The sequence below is a fragment of the Anolis sagrei genome, chromosome 3 (assembly GCF_037176765.1).
Source record: "Anolis sagrei isolate rAnoSag1 chromosome 3, rAnoSag1.mat, whole genome shotgun sequence".
Lineage (NCBI taxonomy): Eukaryota > Metazoa > Chordata > Lepidosauria > Squamata > Dactyloidae > Anolis > Anolis sagrei.
The window spans coordinates 253,221,914-253,239,550 of NC_090023.1; the positions used below are offsets into that span (position 1 = coordinate 253,221,914).

The 17,637-nt window shown below is 38.8% G+C and overlaps 1 protein-coding gene across 2 annotated transcripts in view; it reads left to right on the plus strand.

Annotated features, from left to right (window-relative positions):
* FNDC3B (fibronectin type III domain containing 3B) overlaps window positions 1–17,637 on the plus strand; it is a 332,684-nt gene that overhangs the window by 258,019 nt on the left and 57,028 nt on the right. For both annotated transcript variants that reach the window (XM_067466047.1, XM_060767521.2), the window contains 6 exons: window positions 4,166–4,304; window positions 5,510–5,563; window positions 8,088–8,212; window positions 9,209–9,383; window positions 13,307–13,393; window positions 15,571–15,709. In XM_067466047.1, the coding sequence (XP_067322148.1) occupies window positions 4,166–4,304; window positions 5,510–5,563; window positions 8,088–8,212; window positions 9,209–9,383; window positions 13,307–13,393; window positions 15,571–15,709 (719 nt within the window). The remainder of the gene's footprint in view (window positions 1–4,165; window positions 4,305–5,509; window positions 5,564–8,087; window positions 8,213–9,208; window positions 9,384–13,306; window positions 13,394–15,570; window positions 15,710–17,637) is intronic.

Sequence of the window (17,637 nt, forward strand, 5' to 3'; positions counted from 1 at the left end):
CTGAGCTCTGTGTCATCTGAAGCTTGAATGTGTATTTAGCTTTTGCGCAAAAATGCTAAGCACCACATCAATATGGAATTGTTGAATGGGTATGGACGTCATACATTACATCTTGTGGGTGATAGTAGCCATAATGACACCTTCAGTCAGGTTCCTTTGAAACCTTATGAGATGTTTTAAAACCCTTAGTCTATATAATGTTTTAAAAGCAAGAATCCAGAGATCAATTTTCTGATCCAATTCGAAGCTGCCTGGACTTATGTAAAAATGTTTTAAAAATGAGGACAAAAACAAAATACAATTGGTCAGAAGTGGATATTTTTAAAACATGCCACAGAGGAGAAGTTGCAACCTCTTTAAAAGTGATTTGCCTCTCTTGGAATCCCAAAAAGGAAGTGTGTGAGATCGGGGCCATGAAAACAGTCTTGGGAACTGCATGCAGCTGCAGGGTCACAGTTTGCCCATCCCTAGTTCAACAGCAGATTGTTTTTAAACACCTTTCTTTTGTTTTGGCGAAATGTAGACACATCCCCCTTACGTGCCCTGCATGTTCTTCAGTTCTGTATTCAAATATTCAAATAATATCCTTTATAAAAGTGCCCAGTCAATATGATACAAAGAATATTAACAACATGTTTAAAACAGGGGAAGTGGCCAGCTGGATCTGAGATACAGCCAAACTCTGACCATAGCAAGTGCAAATAATCACTTGCTATGTTATTTTTGCAGTTGGTGGGGATACAATCTGAATTAGTCCAAGAAATAAAACACACAATATGAAAATCATGATGTCATTCTAGGCCTAGGACTTTTCAACCTTAGTTGTGTTTTGAGAAATTTTACATTTTCACAGGGATAAACTGTTCTCAACCCCCCATTACCTCTTTCTCTGTTCTGACGTGTGAGATTAACATGCTATGCTTTTCAACATCTTAGATGAATAATGTCTTATTGGATGTAGATCTGTTACTTCTTTCCAGGATGAATAAACTTCCATTGCTAAATTGAACCTAGACATTTCCTGTATGTGAGTGTGCCTTGTGTGTGTGTGACAATAAAGGAATATTGATGTTTCTTTATATCACTTTATTCTTTTTAGAAGTTGTTCAAAATCACTATAGATGCATTAATGTTTTATCTAGCTACTCTGAACACTAGAGAATTCAGAATGATTTAGGACTTCTTTGGTGAAAAATCAATCTGTGTCTGCATTTATAAGCTGAACCTGAACAACAGTTAGAGTGAAAACACTAGTATTTAGCATAGCTATCATAACTTCACTATGCATTAAAAAGTTCATATGCATTCTCAGTCATCTTTATAACAACCTTTTAATGTACATCAGCATTATATTAGTATTATGTGGTGACTAAGAGACTGGGACTAAAGCCAGGCAGATGTCTTGAATGAGACACTAACTGACACGGTTCCTAGGTTATAACTGGTCTATCCGCTCTCAAGCAGTGCTAGTTCTAAAACAGAATCAGACCACACCAAGTTGCTTCTTCAACCTTCTGTTTGGACCACATTGGAAAAGAGCAATCACGGCTAATGGATCACACAAACTTACTTGTGTTCTACCTTGAAAAAATGAATTCAGTTAAAATTCTTAAGTGGGCTACTCCATTGTTAAGTAGGAGAGCATTTTATGGTTAGAATAATGGCATATTCACTTACAAAATAAATTAAGTTTAGCTAAACTGTAAATAGACATGGGGCTCTCTTGGATTTGATAATAGGGTTCTGTAAAAATTCTCTTTCAATGCTGCATAATCCCCAGCACCTGGTAAAGTTACTTTTTGTGTTAATATCCAAAGACATGGTCAAGTTAGTTGGATCAAAGGGATCTTGCAGCACTTTGGTAGCATAAAGCTTTCTCAGACTTAGATCGATTTAATCAGATTGGGGTAAATACAATTCCAGTAACCTCTTAATAGTGCTGTCTGGGGACTTGTAAAAGTCATAATCTCAAAAAGAAACATTCCCAAACTCCACTGCTTGGGTTGAGTTTACATCTTTGAAGCAAGGCCACCACAGCTCCTCTCCTATCAATGACTTGGTGGTTGCAGTCTTTTTCTTCATCCTTTATTTTCATATGGATATTTTACCTTTAGAGCCAGCATGATGTAGTGGTTTGAGCATTGGACGTCTCAGCTCTGGAGACCAGAGCTGGTGACCTTAAACAAGTAACCATCTCTCATGCTCACAGGAAAGCAAAAGCAAACCTCTGATCAAATCTTGCCAAGAAACCCCCTGATATGCTCATCACAGGGTCTCAAGAAGTCAGAAATGACGGAAAAGCACACAACAACAATATCTTAACCTTGGGTCAGATTACAAAGGTTGGATGCATTATAGGAAAACTGAGGTAATCAATGCTTTTACACAGTGATTACTTTTTTCTCCCTTTTCGTGAAATTCTGTCCAGTTTGAACCGTTGCCTGCAGATGATACAGATACATCTTGAGCCTTGGCAGCAGGCATTCTGCATGCTGTGTGTGCATTATTAAGCCAAGCTTCCAGATGGAAGAGTCTATACATGTATTCAATTTGTTCTAATTCTCACCAGCCATCAGGAAATAATTGGCAGTTCTTCCTGGAAGGCATTTTTCAGCTTGGGGACAATACCCTTGACCAAGATTGAAACCGTTCCATGTTAGATTATGTAAATACTGCAGCTGAATTCTGTAGAAGTCACTTGCACAGTGTTTCTATATTTTTGGAATTCAGGTTTGATTTTGACATTTGGGAGGTAGTGGGTTCTTTAGAAGTAAGCTGAAAAAAGGGAAAATAAGTGAATGCTTCACATGGGGGAGGGGGGAAGATGCCGTAAAGGATCAGGTTCACTGTTGCTGGAAGAATTGGTGCTCTTGGATCCAACCTTGTCTCCAGATGTCTACCCTGTCCCTATGCCACATTTTCCTTTTAATCAATGTCATCTAGTTCATAAGCTGTGGTCTACTGGACTAGAAACGTATTTGGTATGATTTCTCATTATACTTTTCTTAAATCACAAGGGAACAGAAGCAATGTTGGACTGAGAATGTATTTCGTATGATCCAGCATGGCACTTTTTCATGTTCTTATGTCACTGTTGAGTGTGGCAGAGTGTGGAATTCTTCCAGGAGCTGGAATGCTCTCTAAACCAATCCAAAGGGCCCATTAACATTATGGGGGTCCTCCCCTTTTGAAAATGCCTCCTTTATCATATTTTTCCCATTTTGCTCAGTGCTCCTTTCGTGTGTTGACTTTACCTATCCTTTATCATTCTCATTTGGTCAATGAGTCCCATATTGTCCAAGTGCTAGTTCTATTGTGCACCATAACTTGTCCCAGGATCAATAGATGTGTATTTATGGGGACATGTCCTGTGCCTGGAAGACCTGCTCCCACAATTGCATACCATTGAACCGTTGCAGTTACAATAGTGTCAAACTGCATTAATTCTACAGTGGAAATGCACCCCAAGTAACCAGTGTAATTTCTATGTCTATAAACACATAGTTTTGATAAAGGCAAAATAAATATCTTCTTCTTCAGATGCAATGTAATTAATCAGATACACGGCTGGCTGGCTGGCTGGCTGGCTGGTTACTTACTTAGGCAATCCCTCGTTGTCCAAGTATGGTGGCCTTCTAAGTGTAATGTCTTGGCAGTGGATACGTAGGTGACTGTGGAGCCCTATTCTTGACCCGCATGTTCTTCCACAGTGAGGGCATCAGTTTCGAGGTGAAAGACGGTCCTGGTCAGGGTTGGCTTGATGTGCCTTCCTCTTGCCATGTTTCTCCCTTTTGCCCTCTATTCATGCCTCTTCAAATTCCACAGCACTGCTGGTCACAGCTGACCTCCAGTTAGAATCCTCAAAGGCCAGGGCTCCCCAGTTCTTAGTGTCTATGCCGCAGTTTTTAAGGTTACCCTTAAGACCATCTTTAAATCTCTTTTCCTGTCCACCAACATTCTGTTTTCAACATTCTGTTTTCCATTCTTGAGTTGGGAGTATAGTAACTGCTTTGGGAGATGGTGATCAGGCATTGAGACAACATGGCCAGTACAGTAGAGTTGATGGCGTAGGAGCATCTCTTCAATGCTGGTGGTCTTTGCTTCTTCCATTATGCTGGAGGATAGATAGATAGATATGATCTCACATTTTCATTCTCTATTTCAGGGTATATGCAGTGTACAATTCAGTAAAGGGATCTTGTTCAGAACCTGTCAGCTTTACAACTCACAGCTGTGCTCCAGATTGCCCATTCCCACCCAAACCATCGCACAGGACCAAAAATTCTTTGACGTTGCAATGGAAGGTAAGCTACATAAGCATACATTATGCTTTTAACAAAATGTATGGTTGACCAAGACATTGCACTGAACTAGGGAGATGTTTCCACCATCTGACCAAGCAGTCAGTTCTCTCACACACTTTCACACTTTTCAAAACACATTTTGTGGCAAATGGGGGTTTCTGCTTTATTTTATTTTAAATATTTTAACAGTGCTCTTGGGTTGTTGTTGTTTTTTTTTTTTTTTGACAGATGTCAGGTTTAATTCTTTTGTATTGACAAGCTTTTTAAAAAATAATTGTGAGAGAAGTGCAGGATATGAAGCAAATTCTTTAGTATACATTTTCTTTGAAAATCTGAAGCTATTTCCATAATTCAAAATAATATGAGGCACCAAAAAGTAGTTTTGCAATGGATTTAACAGGTCATGTTTTATACTTCAGTTGATACTTTTTTTTTATCTGCATCCACTATACAACAGGTGTAACGTATGAGTTAGGTATCAGGTTTGCTTTGTAGAAACTCAAGACTTTTTAAACGTTTCCTTCTTACCAGAAAAGCATTAAAATTGATAGCCATAGATATTTAGTAGGCTTGGGTAACCACGGAAAAATTTGGTTCTAAACTCGTTTCATTTTTAGGGGGCCCTTGTGTTTCGTTTTTTTAAAGAATTCCGAAATGTTCCTTTAAAAAAGTTTGAAATATACGAAATTTCGTAAAATTACGAATTGATTCGTTAATGGCAGACGCGATTGCGCAATATGCTAAAAAAACCTCCAAATGGGACAGGGGGAACTTCTGAAGCTTCCCTCTCCCTCTGTTGTTGACTGTTGGTGTGATAATTTATTTTTTATCACTGATAAAACAAACAACAACCCTAAAACTTGCACCAGACATACGGAAATAATTACAAAACAATTACAAAACAATTTCGAAACAATTTTGAACCAATTACGAAACAATACGAAATAAATTGGAAAAATTGTTTCGATTTTTAATTACTCCTCACAGTAGTCCTGCATGGCTCAATATTGGATCGTAAGCTAATTTAAATACGAATTAATAACGAATTACGAAATTAACGAACGAAACTGCCCAAGCCTAATATTTAGGGGTCCCACAATGTGGTCAAAGACTCCTAACTGTAAGGATTTCCAAAGTTTGGCCTTTTGTAAACTCTTTGCCAACTTCTTTCCCACTTTCCATTTCATTTGGTTTTCCATCCACAGGCCCCAGCTGACAATGGTTCAAAAATCACCAGCTACCGTTTAGAGTGGGATGAGGTAAGTGATAATTAACCATCATTTAAATGTGAATCTTGTTTTTTTCCCTATTCTTGCATTGTGAAACAACTTGTCTTCCAAATGTGAGAGAATTAAATTGTGTGATGTTAAAGACCTTCTATGTTTTCATAGAAACCATGGCAATTTAATTGGAATGCATATGATTCCACTTTAATTGTTATGGCTTCATTCTATGGAAACCTGGTATTTGTAATTTAAGGAGGAGGAGTTGGCACTTTTAGAACTAGTTCTCAAACTAGAAATCCCTTGATTCCATAGTATGTGTAATAGAAATTAATATGGATTTATAGTGTTACAATTGTGTGGTGTGTAAGGATTCATAATCACTATTTTGCTTTGATGCTAGTTGACCTAATTTAATGTAAAGTAAATGATTTAAATATGACAGAGAATTGACAGAAGAGTGCTCAAAACAGTACCAATTTTTGTGAAACATATAAGGCTTATCAGCTTGCTTCAAATATTTTCCCCAGAGCAGCAGATATTCAAGCTTCTGTTATTTTGAGAACAGGAAGATTTCCAAGCAATTAATGCCTAGTTAATTAGAAATATCAGATGGCTTCTGATGTGATTGCCAGTGGAACATGAAATATGATATGCTATGAGACATTTAAAATAGCAGCCAGCTCTCAAACCTAGCTTTAGAAATATAAAATGTCAGTTTGGGTAACAAGAGTTTATGAGTGCCTGGAATAAAGCCCATCATCTATGAAAGCTGAATGGACCTTGAGCAGATAGTTCTGGCTGTTGTGAGGAAACTAGGATCTGTCTGTTCAGTATTTTAAGATGCTTTGTTTCATTTTAGTATAAATTTTCATGCAATCCATTTTATTATAATTTTTCAAAAATATTATGTAATTTTCCAGTTAAATTTCCATATCTTTTTTTTTGTTCCAAACAAAATTATTTTATGGTTTTACCCTTCACTGTTAGGCTGCCATTCTATTACCAGTTGCAAGTGTTTAATACAATCATATATAAAATGGTTTTCCATAATATACTACAGGTTCAGATTCCCATTCTGGAAAAAGGAGCAGATGCTTTTTATCTATTCACATTGTACTGGCTATAGTGTTATCTAAGTCATAACAAAGCCAGGCCCCTTCTACACTGCCATATAAAATCCAGATTATCTGCTTTGAATTGAATTAAATGGCAGTGTAGACTCATATAATCCAGTTCAAAGTAGATAATGTGGATTATCTGCTTTGATAATCTGAGTTCTTTGGCAGTGTAGAAGGGGCCTGACTGGGTTGCAGCACATTGATATTCATCCTAGGCCAACTTGCTTTGTGGTAGCTGAACGTCTTCCATCTTTTAAACAAATAGAATATAACCTCAGGAATATCCCAAATATTTCCTTGGAGAGTTAATTGTGCAGATTACAGAAGAATAGAAAATTGAACCACGAAACAAAGCTTCATTTCATGTCCAGTTTCATTTCCATATGATCTGGAGTACTTTAAGTCATTTTTAATACTGAGTTGCTGTGAGTTTTCCAGGCTGTATGGCCATGTTCCAGAAGCATTCTTTCCTGATGTTTCACCCACATCTATGGCAGGAATCCTCAGAGGTTGAGGGGGGTCTGTTGGAAACTAAGTAAGTGAAGGTATATATATCTGTGGAGTGTCCAAGGGTGAGGTAATATATAAACCTTGACTTACTTAGTTTCCAACAGACCCCTCAACCTCTGAGGATGCCTGTCATAGATGTGGGCGAAACACCAGTAAAAATGCTTCTGGAACATGGCCATACAGCCCAGAAAACTTGCAGCAACCCAGTGATTCCGGCCATGAAAGCCTTCAGCAAATCTCTGGATACAGTGGGAAAGCTACTAATGAGTGTTGTTTTAATTGCATCTGCCACAAGAAGTGTGACAGGCTGCCAGTAAGAAGAACTATTTGTAGTTCTACTTATTGTCAGCCCTGAAGTTACTCCTGGTACAAATTTTGAAGTTCTACAGTTAATTAAGTATATTGATTAATGAATGGAAGATAGTGTCTTAAGAAATCAGAAGACAGTGCTCAGCGGCTGAGATACTACTGATGTAGGAAGAGCACCAGTGATAAAAAAAATCCTAAAGATGGAAAGTGGTGGCAACAGAAGGATTAAAGGAAGGAAGAAGGAGAGGGACATGGTTGGCTCTGGGTTCCCTCTTTGAGTTCCTGGCTTCATGGGACAAAAAGGTTCCTCAAAGGCAAGAAATGTGAGAAGGGTGGCTTGGAAAATCACCTGGTATTCATGGAATATGTGGCTCAGAGTTGACTGTGCCTTCTTCCTGCTTCCCAACACATACAAGCATGGAAATGGTAAAACTGCATCTGGAATAGTCTGTTCAGTGCATGATTTGGCCCAAATGATTGCAATTACAAAAAGTTGCACATGTGCATTTAACATTAATGGGAAACAGTTGGTGAGAAACTGGTCAGAGCACCTTTGGGCTTCCAAAAAAAAAAAGCAATTTTCATGAATTTTATGCAATCTATGCTTTTTTTTCTTTCAGGGAAAAAGAAGCAATGTCTTCAGAGAATGTTACGATGGGAGCCAGAAGCATTACAAGGTGATGAAGCTCTGTCCGGCTGTGGGTTACACGTTCCGATTAGCGGCTCGGAATGACATGGGCATTAGGTAAATTGTCCCTTTTGATAGTTACTGAAGTATATGTGTGTGTTTTAAGACTATGTTGATTTTTAAATTTAAGACTGAGCAAAAAATACATTACCAGATGGGACAAAAGGCCTATCTAGTTTAGTATCCTGTTCCTCAAGGGCCAATCCATGCTGGGCCATGGAAAACCTTTCAGTGATCTTTTGTAAGTGACACTCTCTGAATCTCAAAGGAAGGCAACCCCCCCCCCCCCCCCCCGAACAAAATAAGAAATCTCTATGACAAAGTGGACACAAGCCAGAAACGACGTCAACAACAAAAGTCCTGGTTCTCATAGTAGTGGAATTTATAGTTTCAAGGATACTCTGTTCAAATGTGAAATAATGCACATGAATTTGTATTTAAATTCACATTTGAATGTGAAAGTGCAACAGTTCAGAAGAAATGGGAGATTTCAATATTTATCTGCCAGGAACCCATTTGTTAAAGCATTTGAGTCCCCCTTCGGGGGGGAGAAGGGCGGGGTATAAATATAGGAAACAAATAAATAAATAAATAAATCCGGAATCTTCATAATTGCACAATTCTCCAGATTGTGAATCATAATTTCCACTATAACCAATAGCAAAGGATGCTGTATCTTACAGTTTTACAACATCTAGAGGGCTGCACCATTACTGCTTCTGTGGTAAAACAAAGGAGTAGTACAAGATGAAGCAGAAATTGTGGCCTCAAAATGCAGAATTCTGTAAGCAAAGCATAGGTAGTTCATGCACAGTGACCATAACTAGAAACTAAAACAATTGAGGAAACTTGATTAGAAATTTCTATGCAATTAGAAAACTGGAATATTCCCTCAGTTTGAATCTATGGTTTTGTTGTTCCTTTGTTGAATTAGGATTCTAGATTAACAAGAGGTTAGGTTAAAAAAAACCCAGCCAAGATGTTCTAAATGCTCCATTTAATTCTGCAGACTTTGTCTAATGGAAATCCTTTGCTGTCCTTGTTGCTTCACAGTGGCTTTAGCCAAGAAGTCATATGTTACACATCAGGAAATATTCCTCAAACTCCTTCTGCACCAAGGCTTGTCCGAGCAGGAGTCACCTGGATCACCCTACAGTGGAATAAAGCAGAAGGCTGCACACCAGAAGAAGTCATTACCTATACCTTGGAGATTCAGGAGGATGACAATGTAAGTTCTGAGTTAATACAGACAGATTCAAAAGCATCTTACAGAGAGTTTATCTCACTCGCCTCCAATATTTACTTATCCTTCTATAAAAGAGCAGTCAATAACCAGGGAAGCTTCTATCGTATTATAAGTTCACACCATTCATCTTTGTCTCTATTCTCTGGAGAAGATAAGGAGCATTTTTAAGGTCATCTGGCAGAATAGCTTTCACCTATTAAACTTCTGTATGTGAGAAATGTTTTTTAAAAATAGCTGTGATACCTGAGTCTCCAGCAAAAATCTGTCATTCATTTGCTCTGCCTGGAAAAATGGGAATGAAAACACAGAAAATTAGACATCAGAGGAATGGTGTCTTTTGGAACAATAAATAAAACCCTGAAAAGCAGCACTCCTATTCCAATACTGTAGCATTCCCGTGTGCTTGTTTTAGAATTCATTCAGGTGGAAGTTCCTGTCATTACATTAATAATAACAACAATAACAACAACAATAATAACAATAATAACAACAACACATTATTTATATTCTGCCCTTCTTCCTTAGGGGACTCAGAGCAGATTACAACATATAAACAAACACAGGCAAACATCTCTTACAATAAAATACAATGAGGCACAAATGCACAGACAAAGGCAAAGGCTTCTCCTTTCATTTCCGGCTCTGGAAGCAGTGCTCATCTCTGGCTCTGGGGGAGGTGCTCTTCTCCATTTCCAAGCCAAGGAGCCTTCATTGTCCATAGACACATCCTGGTTGCATGGCCACCATGACTGCTTGGGAGCATTTTTTTGCCTTTTCCTGCCAAAGTGGTACCTATTTATCTACTCACATTTGCATGATTTTGAACTGCTAGGTTGGCAGGAGCTAGGGCTAACAACGGGAGTTTGCATTGTCACACAGATTTGGACTGCCAACCTTCAGGTCAGCAGTTCAGCAGCACAAGGGTTGAACAAAGAAGAGGCAGCAGATAGATGTGTCCAAATAATCATAAAATCATAGATATAGAAAAAACCTCAAGAGCTATTCAGCCTCACCCTCTTCAATACAGAAATGCAGAACCAAAGCACTTCTGGCAGATGTCACCCAACCTCTGCTTTAAAAACATATTCCACTGCTAAACAACTCTTAACAGATGGATTTCTAGAAATTCCATGATGGCTATCTTTGCAAGGAATTTGCTAGATCCTCTCGCACCCTACCTCACCTTCTCACCTCGAAGGGGACTCAGAGCGGCTTTTCAATAGGCTATTTATTTATTTATTTGCGATATTTATATGCCACCCTTCACACCCCGGAGGGGACTCAAAGTGGCTTACAAGATAGATAGATAGATAGATAGATAGATAGATAGATAGATAGATACACACATACACAATACATTATACCATTAGCACAGCACTCCTGGCAGATGTCACCCAACCTCTGCTTTAAAACATATTCCATTGCTAAACAGCTCTTAACAGATGGATTTCTAGAAATTCCATGATGGATAAATGGCCTATTGAATTATATTGTAACATTATTAAATTTTACATGTAATATAAAATATATAATTAACATATAAATAAACAATTCAGTGCTTACTCTGTATTTATCCAGTAGTATAATAAGCATACCATAGAATCACACTAGAGGACCAAGCAAATTCTTAGAAGACTGTTTTCCCCCCTGGGCACAGATAAATGAAACGTGTTTCCTGGTTAAGAGAGTTTTACTAGGTATTAAACAATGTAACAAGAATGGCTATTTAAAACTAGTTAAAACAGTTTATGGCAACATATAACCACGTGCATGTGTGTAAGCTTGTAGCACCTCACTGCATTAACAGCAGTGCACAGTTGTGTAGGGGAAATCATGCTGAGTGGTTTGTAAGTTGAATCTTAAATGAGGAGTTTGGTCTTCTCCCTTGATATACCATGATGGGTTCTGTGCAGCCCCCGTGAAGCCTCTGCTGTGATGACAGTCTTGAAAATAGCACACAGTCAAGCTTGCATCAGTTTGTATCACTGGAATATGCTCACCACTTTTCATGTTGTGCTGGGATGGCAGTGCTGTAATTCAATGTTGTTTCCATACTTGTTATTGTGTCAACTCTTGTTATTGAGTGACACATATGGTATATTCTGCAGCTATTATTTCAGCCCCCCTTCGAGCCCAAACGTTGTTCTGCCTTGCCTCATTTCCTTGGCAAAATGCAGCTTGCTAAGCAAACGATCATTCTGATGTACTCGTACATGATGAATAGACTGAGGGAACATCTTTCTGAGCAAGGGATGCCGTGCATGCATTTTCCTTTTTTGACAGGAGAGGGAGCCTGATCACTTCTCAAAATAAAGGAACACTTAATATGCATGCATTGAGTTTGGGGTAAGAGCCCAGTCCTCCAGTAAGGATTCAGAATCCGCATAATAGAGAAGAGCAAAGGATTTTAGTAGGAAGGTAAGCAACAGGAATCCAGGAAAAATATGAAACACAGGGTAGTTCCGAGAAACAGTGTCAGATCTTATTTTAGAGACCTGAGACTGGCAGCATCCATTTTCCAAGGGCTTCCTCCAATAAAGGTTATTAAAAGTTGCTCAGCTGGCTGGCTTGCAAGACTAAATTACAGTTTGACAATCCACAACCAAGCCTGGGGTCCATACATTCCTTCCTTCCTCCTCCTTACTTCATTAGGTGATCCTTCATAGCCCGAGGATGATGGTCCTCCAAGTGTACTGTCTTGGAGGCGGGTCCATGCATGGCTGTGGAGCCCTATTCTTGATCCTCATGTTCTCCCACAGTGAGGACATCAGTTTCCAGGTGGAAGGCGGTCCCGATCAGGGTTGGCTTGATGTACCTTCCTCTTGGCATGTTTCTCCCTTTCGCCCTCCATTCATGCCTCTTTGAATTCTGTAGCACTGCTGGTCACAGCTGACCTGCAGTTAGAAAGCTCAAGGGCCAGGGCTCCCCAGTTCTCAGTGTCTATGCCAGAGTTTTAAGGTTGGCTTTAAGCCAATCTTTCAATCTCTTTTTCTGTCCACCAACATTCCATTTTCCATTCTTGAATTTGGAGTAGAGCAACTGCTTTGGGAGATGGTAATCAGGCATTTGGACAACATGGCCAATCCAGCGGAGTTGATGTCAGAGGAGCATCATTTCAATGCTGCTGTTGGTCCTGTGCTTCATCTTGCAAAATGTGCTTCATCCTGCACAATGATGTTTGTCCATCTGTCTTCCCAAGAGATTTGCAGGATTTTTTGGAGGCAACACTGATGGAGTCATCCCAGGAGTTGAGTGTGATGTCTGTAGACAGTCTGCATTTTGCAGGCATATAGCAGGGCTGGGAGGAAAATAGCTTTATTGTCCTCCTCCAATCTTTTTCTAACTCAAGCATTAATGACATGCCTTATCAATAAAAGAGGAAATCAACACAAAATGCTGCAATACATTTGGAAGGATTGAAATCTGACTGCAAACAGATAACGGCAAATTGCATGATGGAAGAGCAATTTTTGATCATAGTTTTGAAAAGCTACTTCTTCCAAGATACATGACCATGTATCCTACTAATAGTTGATTAACTGACTAAGGATGTCTCTACATTGTAGAATTAATGCAAATCAACATCTATTTTAATTGCAATGGACCAGTGGTTGGTGGGACACCAGCACTATTTGGATGAGAAGGTTAAAGATCCTGTAAAATTACAAAACCCATGATTGCATAGCATTGAGCAATTGCAGTTAAAGTATTATCAGTATTATCAAACTACATTAATTCCACAGTGTAGGTGCACCCCATGATAGCTCAAGGAATCTTGCAGTCCAAAAAAATTGTAACTTTTCCAAACTCTGCCTGTAATGCAGTAATACTTGCCTAATAACTTTTGCTGGTTTTTCAAAAGTCAAGTCTGTTTTCTTTAACTTGTTGCCTTATTTACATTTTAGGATAGTGTGTTTCATCCAAAGTACACTGGAGAAGACCAAACCTGTACTGTGAAAAATCTTAAAAGAAGCACACAATATAAATTTAGGGTAGGTGTTCTCTTCTATCACACTACTTCTATCCCTTTAGCAGAAGTAAACTGTTTCTCAACTAATCTTGGTTCCCTCCTCCCAAACAATAGATTCACTTTTGAGTCACTGCAGATTGGAAAAGAAGACACAACCACATACCCCATTTGGAAACCTTGCATGACAATATTCTGATTAAATTGTACATGCAATTTTAGTATCTTGACACAAGGCGGCACCCAAACTTGTTTTCCAGAGGCAATACAGTACATGATCCTGCAATGTGTATGCTGTGTGTTTGATTCAATTGTGTTTATATGCACACACTTACTTATTGAAGTAGGCAATGTTAAAGGAACTCAAAGATTTGCTTTTGGTGTAAAATTCTATGTGATTACTTCAGGAAATAAGCAGTGGCAACACCGGGGGGGGGGGGGGGGGAGAAAGAGAAGGGGACATCAGGAAAGGACATTGTATATCTGTGTGGGCAAGCTGTACTCCACTTTGACAAAAACTGCAATGTCATTTTACTATTTTATTGCATCTTTACCTACGTAGAATCAGAAATGCACTGCTGACATAGAAACAGCATATATTAACTTACCTTTTTGTAATACAGTATATGCAATTTCCCATTTTACATGCCTTCTGTATTCTACATATGGAAAACAGGCAAGACTTGATGCAGAAGAATAAGCACTGATTTACACCAGTCCTTGCCTTGACTCAACATGTGTGAGGCTGCTAAATGGACCAGCATGAAGCAGGGTCAAGGATGGAAAAATGGAGTCCTGTGGGATGCATACATTCAGCAAATCCTTACATGTTTCTATTTTCACTATGGGGCAGGTATTCAGGTAATGGGATAATGAGGCAGATCTATGAACCTTTATTGCCCCCGGAGCATCTAATTATAAGTTATCCAGAAAAGGGACAGGACTGGTAGCATTTCATTCTGCTATCCTTGGCTTTCAGAGGTTTTCATGATCTCTTCTCACTTCCTATCAGTGTTTTCAGATTGAAAGTTACCTTCATCACACAGCTTGGAAATAATTATCACTGATTTCATTTCAAAGAAAACAATGTAATCCAGAGAAAATGTAGGCATACTAACTTTCTATGACACCAGGCTCACTGTGAAGGAAGCTGTTAACCTCTTGAGACTCAATCTTGGGGACAAAGAGGCTGGTTGAGGAAGTGTTTGAGTATCCTTACAGATGCAGATTGCTTGAAATGCCTTTTGTTCAATGCACCTTGACAGACAGACATAGAAATACAGGCAGTCCCCAAGTTACAAACAAAATAGGTTCTATAGGTTTGTTCTTAAATTGAACTTGTATATAAGTTGCCACATGTACCTTGTAAAGTGTAACTTCAACATTTATGTATGTATGCATGTATATGTATTTGTGTGTGTGTGGATAGATAGACAGATAGCTAGCTAGATATTTATTTATTTATTTATTTACTGTATTTGTATACTGCCTTTCTCAGCCAATTGGCGACTCAAGGCGGTTTCCAACAAATCAGTATACATAAAAGATAATAGACAAAAACATTGAGCAGTATAAGACATCATAAAAACAATAAAAGCAACATCATCAACGTCTCATTATTCTCAAGCATTGTCCAATTCCATTGTCAGGTCATTCGATTAGCTACTCTGTATTTGTAAACGCTTGCTCGAATAGCCATGTTTTAAATTGCCTCAAAAATGTCAAGAGGGAGGGAGCAGATCTGATTTCCCTAGGGAGGGCATTCCATAGCCAAGGGGCCACTACTGAGAAGGCCCTGTCTCTCGTCCCTGCCAAACGTGCTTGTGACGAAGGCGTGACCGAAAGCAGGGCCTCCCCAGATGATCTTAAAGTCCTCAGTGGTTCATAAGGGGAGATAGTTTTGGTTAGCATAGGGAAGTGCTAACACCCCTGTAATATTTACTTTCCTGTGTCTCTGTTCGGAGGATTTCACCTCATTCTATGTCCCTGTGATGATTGGATTTTGAAAATGTTGACTTGTTGTGGAAACAAGAGTGAAAACCCTTTTTCCCATGATCACTCTTACAAGAGTAATTTTCCCTTCCTAGGTGTAGATTTCTCTCACTTCTTATTGTCTCACCTCTTTTCTTAACAATGAGTTGTATGTACGTTGGAAGTTTGTCACTCAGGGACAGACTGTAACCATGTCCATTTTCTTCACAGCTAATTGCCTCCAATGTAGAAGGGAAGAGTAGTCCTAGTGATGTCTTGGTCTGTACCACAAGCCCCGACAGGCCAGGGCCGCCCACCAGGCTTGTTGTGAAAGGGCCCACAACATCTCACGGCTTCAGTGTGAAATGGGGTAAGCATGTACCTTTGTATTTCTAGGCTCTGTCATTCGTCTTAGACCCTGAAAGCCAGAGACTTTATCACACAGCCTGTTGCCTCATTGTACTTCCGTTCTTTAAGCAAATGGAAGCGTGTTGTTACTGGAACAACTTCACACCTTGCTGCAAGAAAAATCCATTTAAAGGGGTTATGAAATTGCTCTAGAGAGAAGGCACATTGTGACATATCAGGCTTTTGCCACTGAGTGCTATGACGTCTGCTTCACCCTCAGAATTCATTTTTGTTGATCCTGATTCTACAAATAAATGGTTTTTATGCACAGGATGTATTGGATTAACCTATACAAGTGATATTATTTTTTGATACAACGTAAGTTATCATGGCAGCATCATGAGGAGATGGGTGTTCTTCCAGAAAGAGGAAACAAGGAGTTGCCCTTAATTGGAAGTAAACAAACAGCATGAGCGAAATATCTAGAAAATTTAGATATGTATACTGTTATCTAGGATGTCCCAGTGGTGCAGTGGGTTAAACTGCTGAGCTGCTGAACTGGCTTACCAAAAGGTAGCAGGTTTGAATCCGGGGAGCAGCATGAGCTCCCACTGTTAGCCCCAGCTTCTGCGAACCTAGCAATTCGAAAACATGCAAATGTGAGTAGATCTATAGGTACCTCTCTGGTAGGAAGGTAAGGGTGTTCCATGCAGTCATACCAGCCACATGACCTTGGAGGTGTCTATGGACAACACTGGCTCTTCGGTTTATTTATTTATTATTTATTTATTTACTCTGCTTATATACCGCTGTTCTCAGCCCGAAGGCGACTCACAGCGGTTTACAACAAATACAGTACTCTCAAGAGTTGTATTATGAAATGTTATAAATGTAACCTCTGAAGATATGTGCCTCTAAGAGTAAAGAAACATTGAAACCATCAAGCTTCTTCTATATTTCAATAAACTTATTACAGTTTCTTCCAAAGCCAAGTCTCTTGAAATACTTTCAAGTTAAGCCATGCTACACATTGAAGAAAGACCAAATCAACATTACAAGCTATTAGTTGTGTTATCAATTTAGTAAGTCCTTACAAAGTAGTGGCTCTTTTACAAACTGTTACAAATTGGTGGCATTGTTACAAACTGGGTGCCATCGTTACAAATTGGTGGTCTCTTTGCAGTGGTTTTTTATAAATACATTACAAGTATACCCTCAGTTTGCCTCTGATTATCATCATCACTGTATTAGAAGTCACAACCTTTAAAAAAATAATAATGTTCACCAGCATTAATGTGAGGCAACTAGGTTAAACTAATGTACCTAGTTATTTCTTTGAACTGCTAGGGACAAAGACATGCCAATGCACAAAATATATATATTCAGAAGAATTTCAGAAGTGTTCCTTTAGTTGCCCAAAAACCATCTGCTCTCCCTTAAAATATATTTTAAGAAAATAAATAACACTCTCAAGAGATAAAAGAAACAGTCTTCTTTAAAAGTAACAGAGGTGGTTTACTCACAAACTTCATGTACACAGTATACAGGCACTTTGCTTATGAATCCAGAAATGGAGATGAGCACCAACCCCAGAGTTGGACACGACTGGACTTAATGTCAAGGGAAAACCTTTAAATTTACCTATATTGTTATCTGAAAAAATCCAGCAAAGCAGTATTATGCTAGATGCTTAGCAATATCACCAGATATAAACACATTCATTTTAAAACATTGCTTTCAATTCCCATAGGTTTATTGCAGCATTTGTGACTGTTCACATTAGGGAAAGAAGTGAGCAAGGAAAGTCAACAGTCATGACTGTGAGTCCTGTAAAAGCCAGCCAGAAAGTGAGCATAATCAGATTGAGATCTTAAAAGACATTAGTTCTCATTCCAAATTCCAATCCTGGATAGAATCCAGTCCTGACAAAGAACAGATTTGAGTGTAATG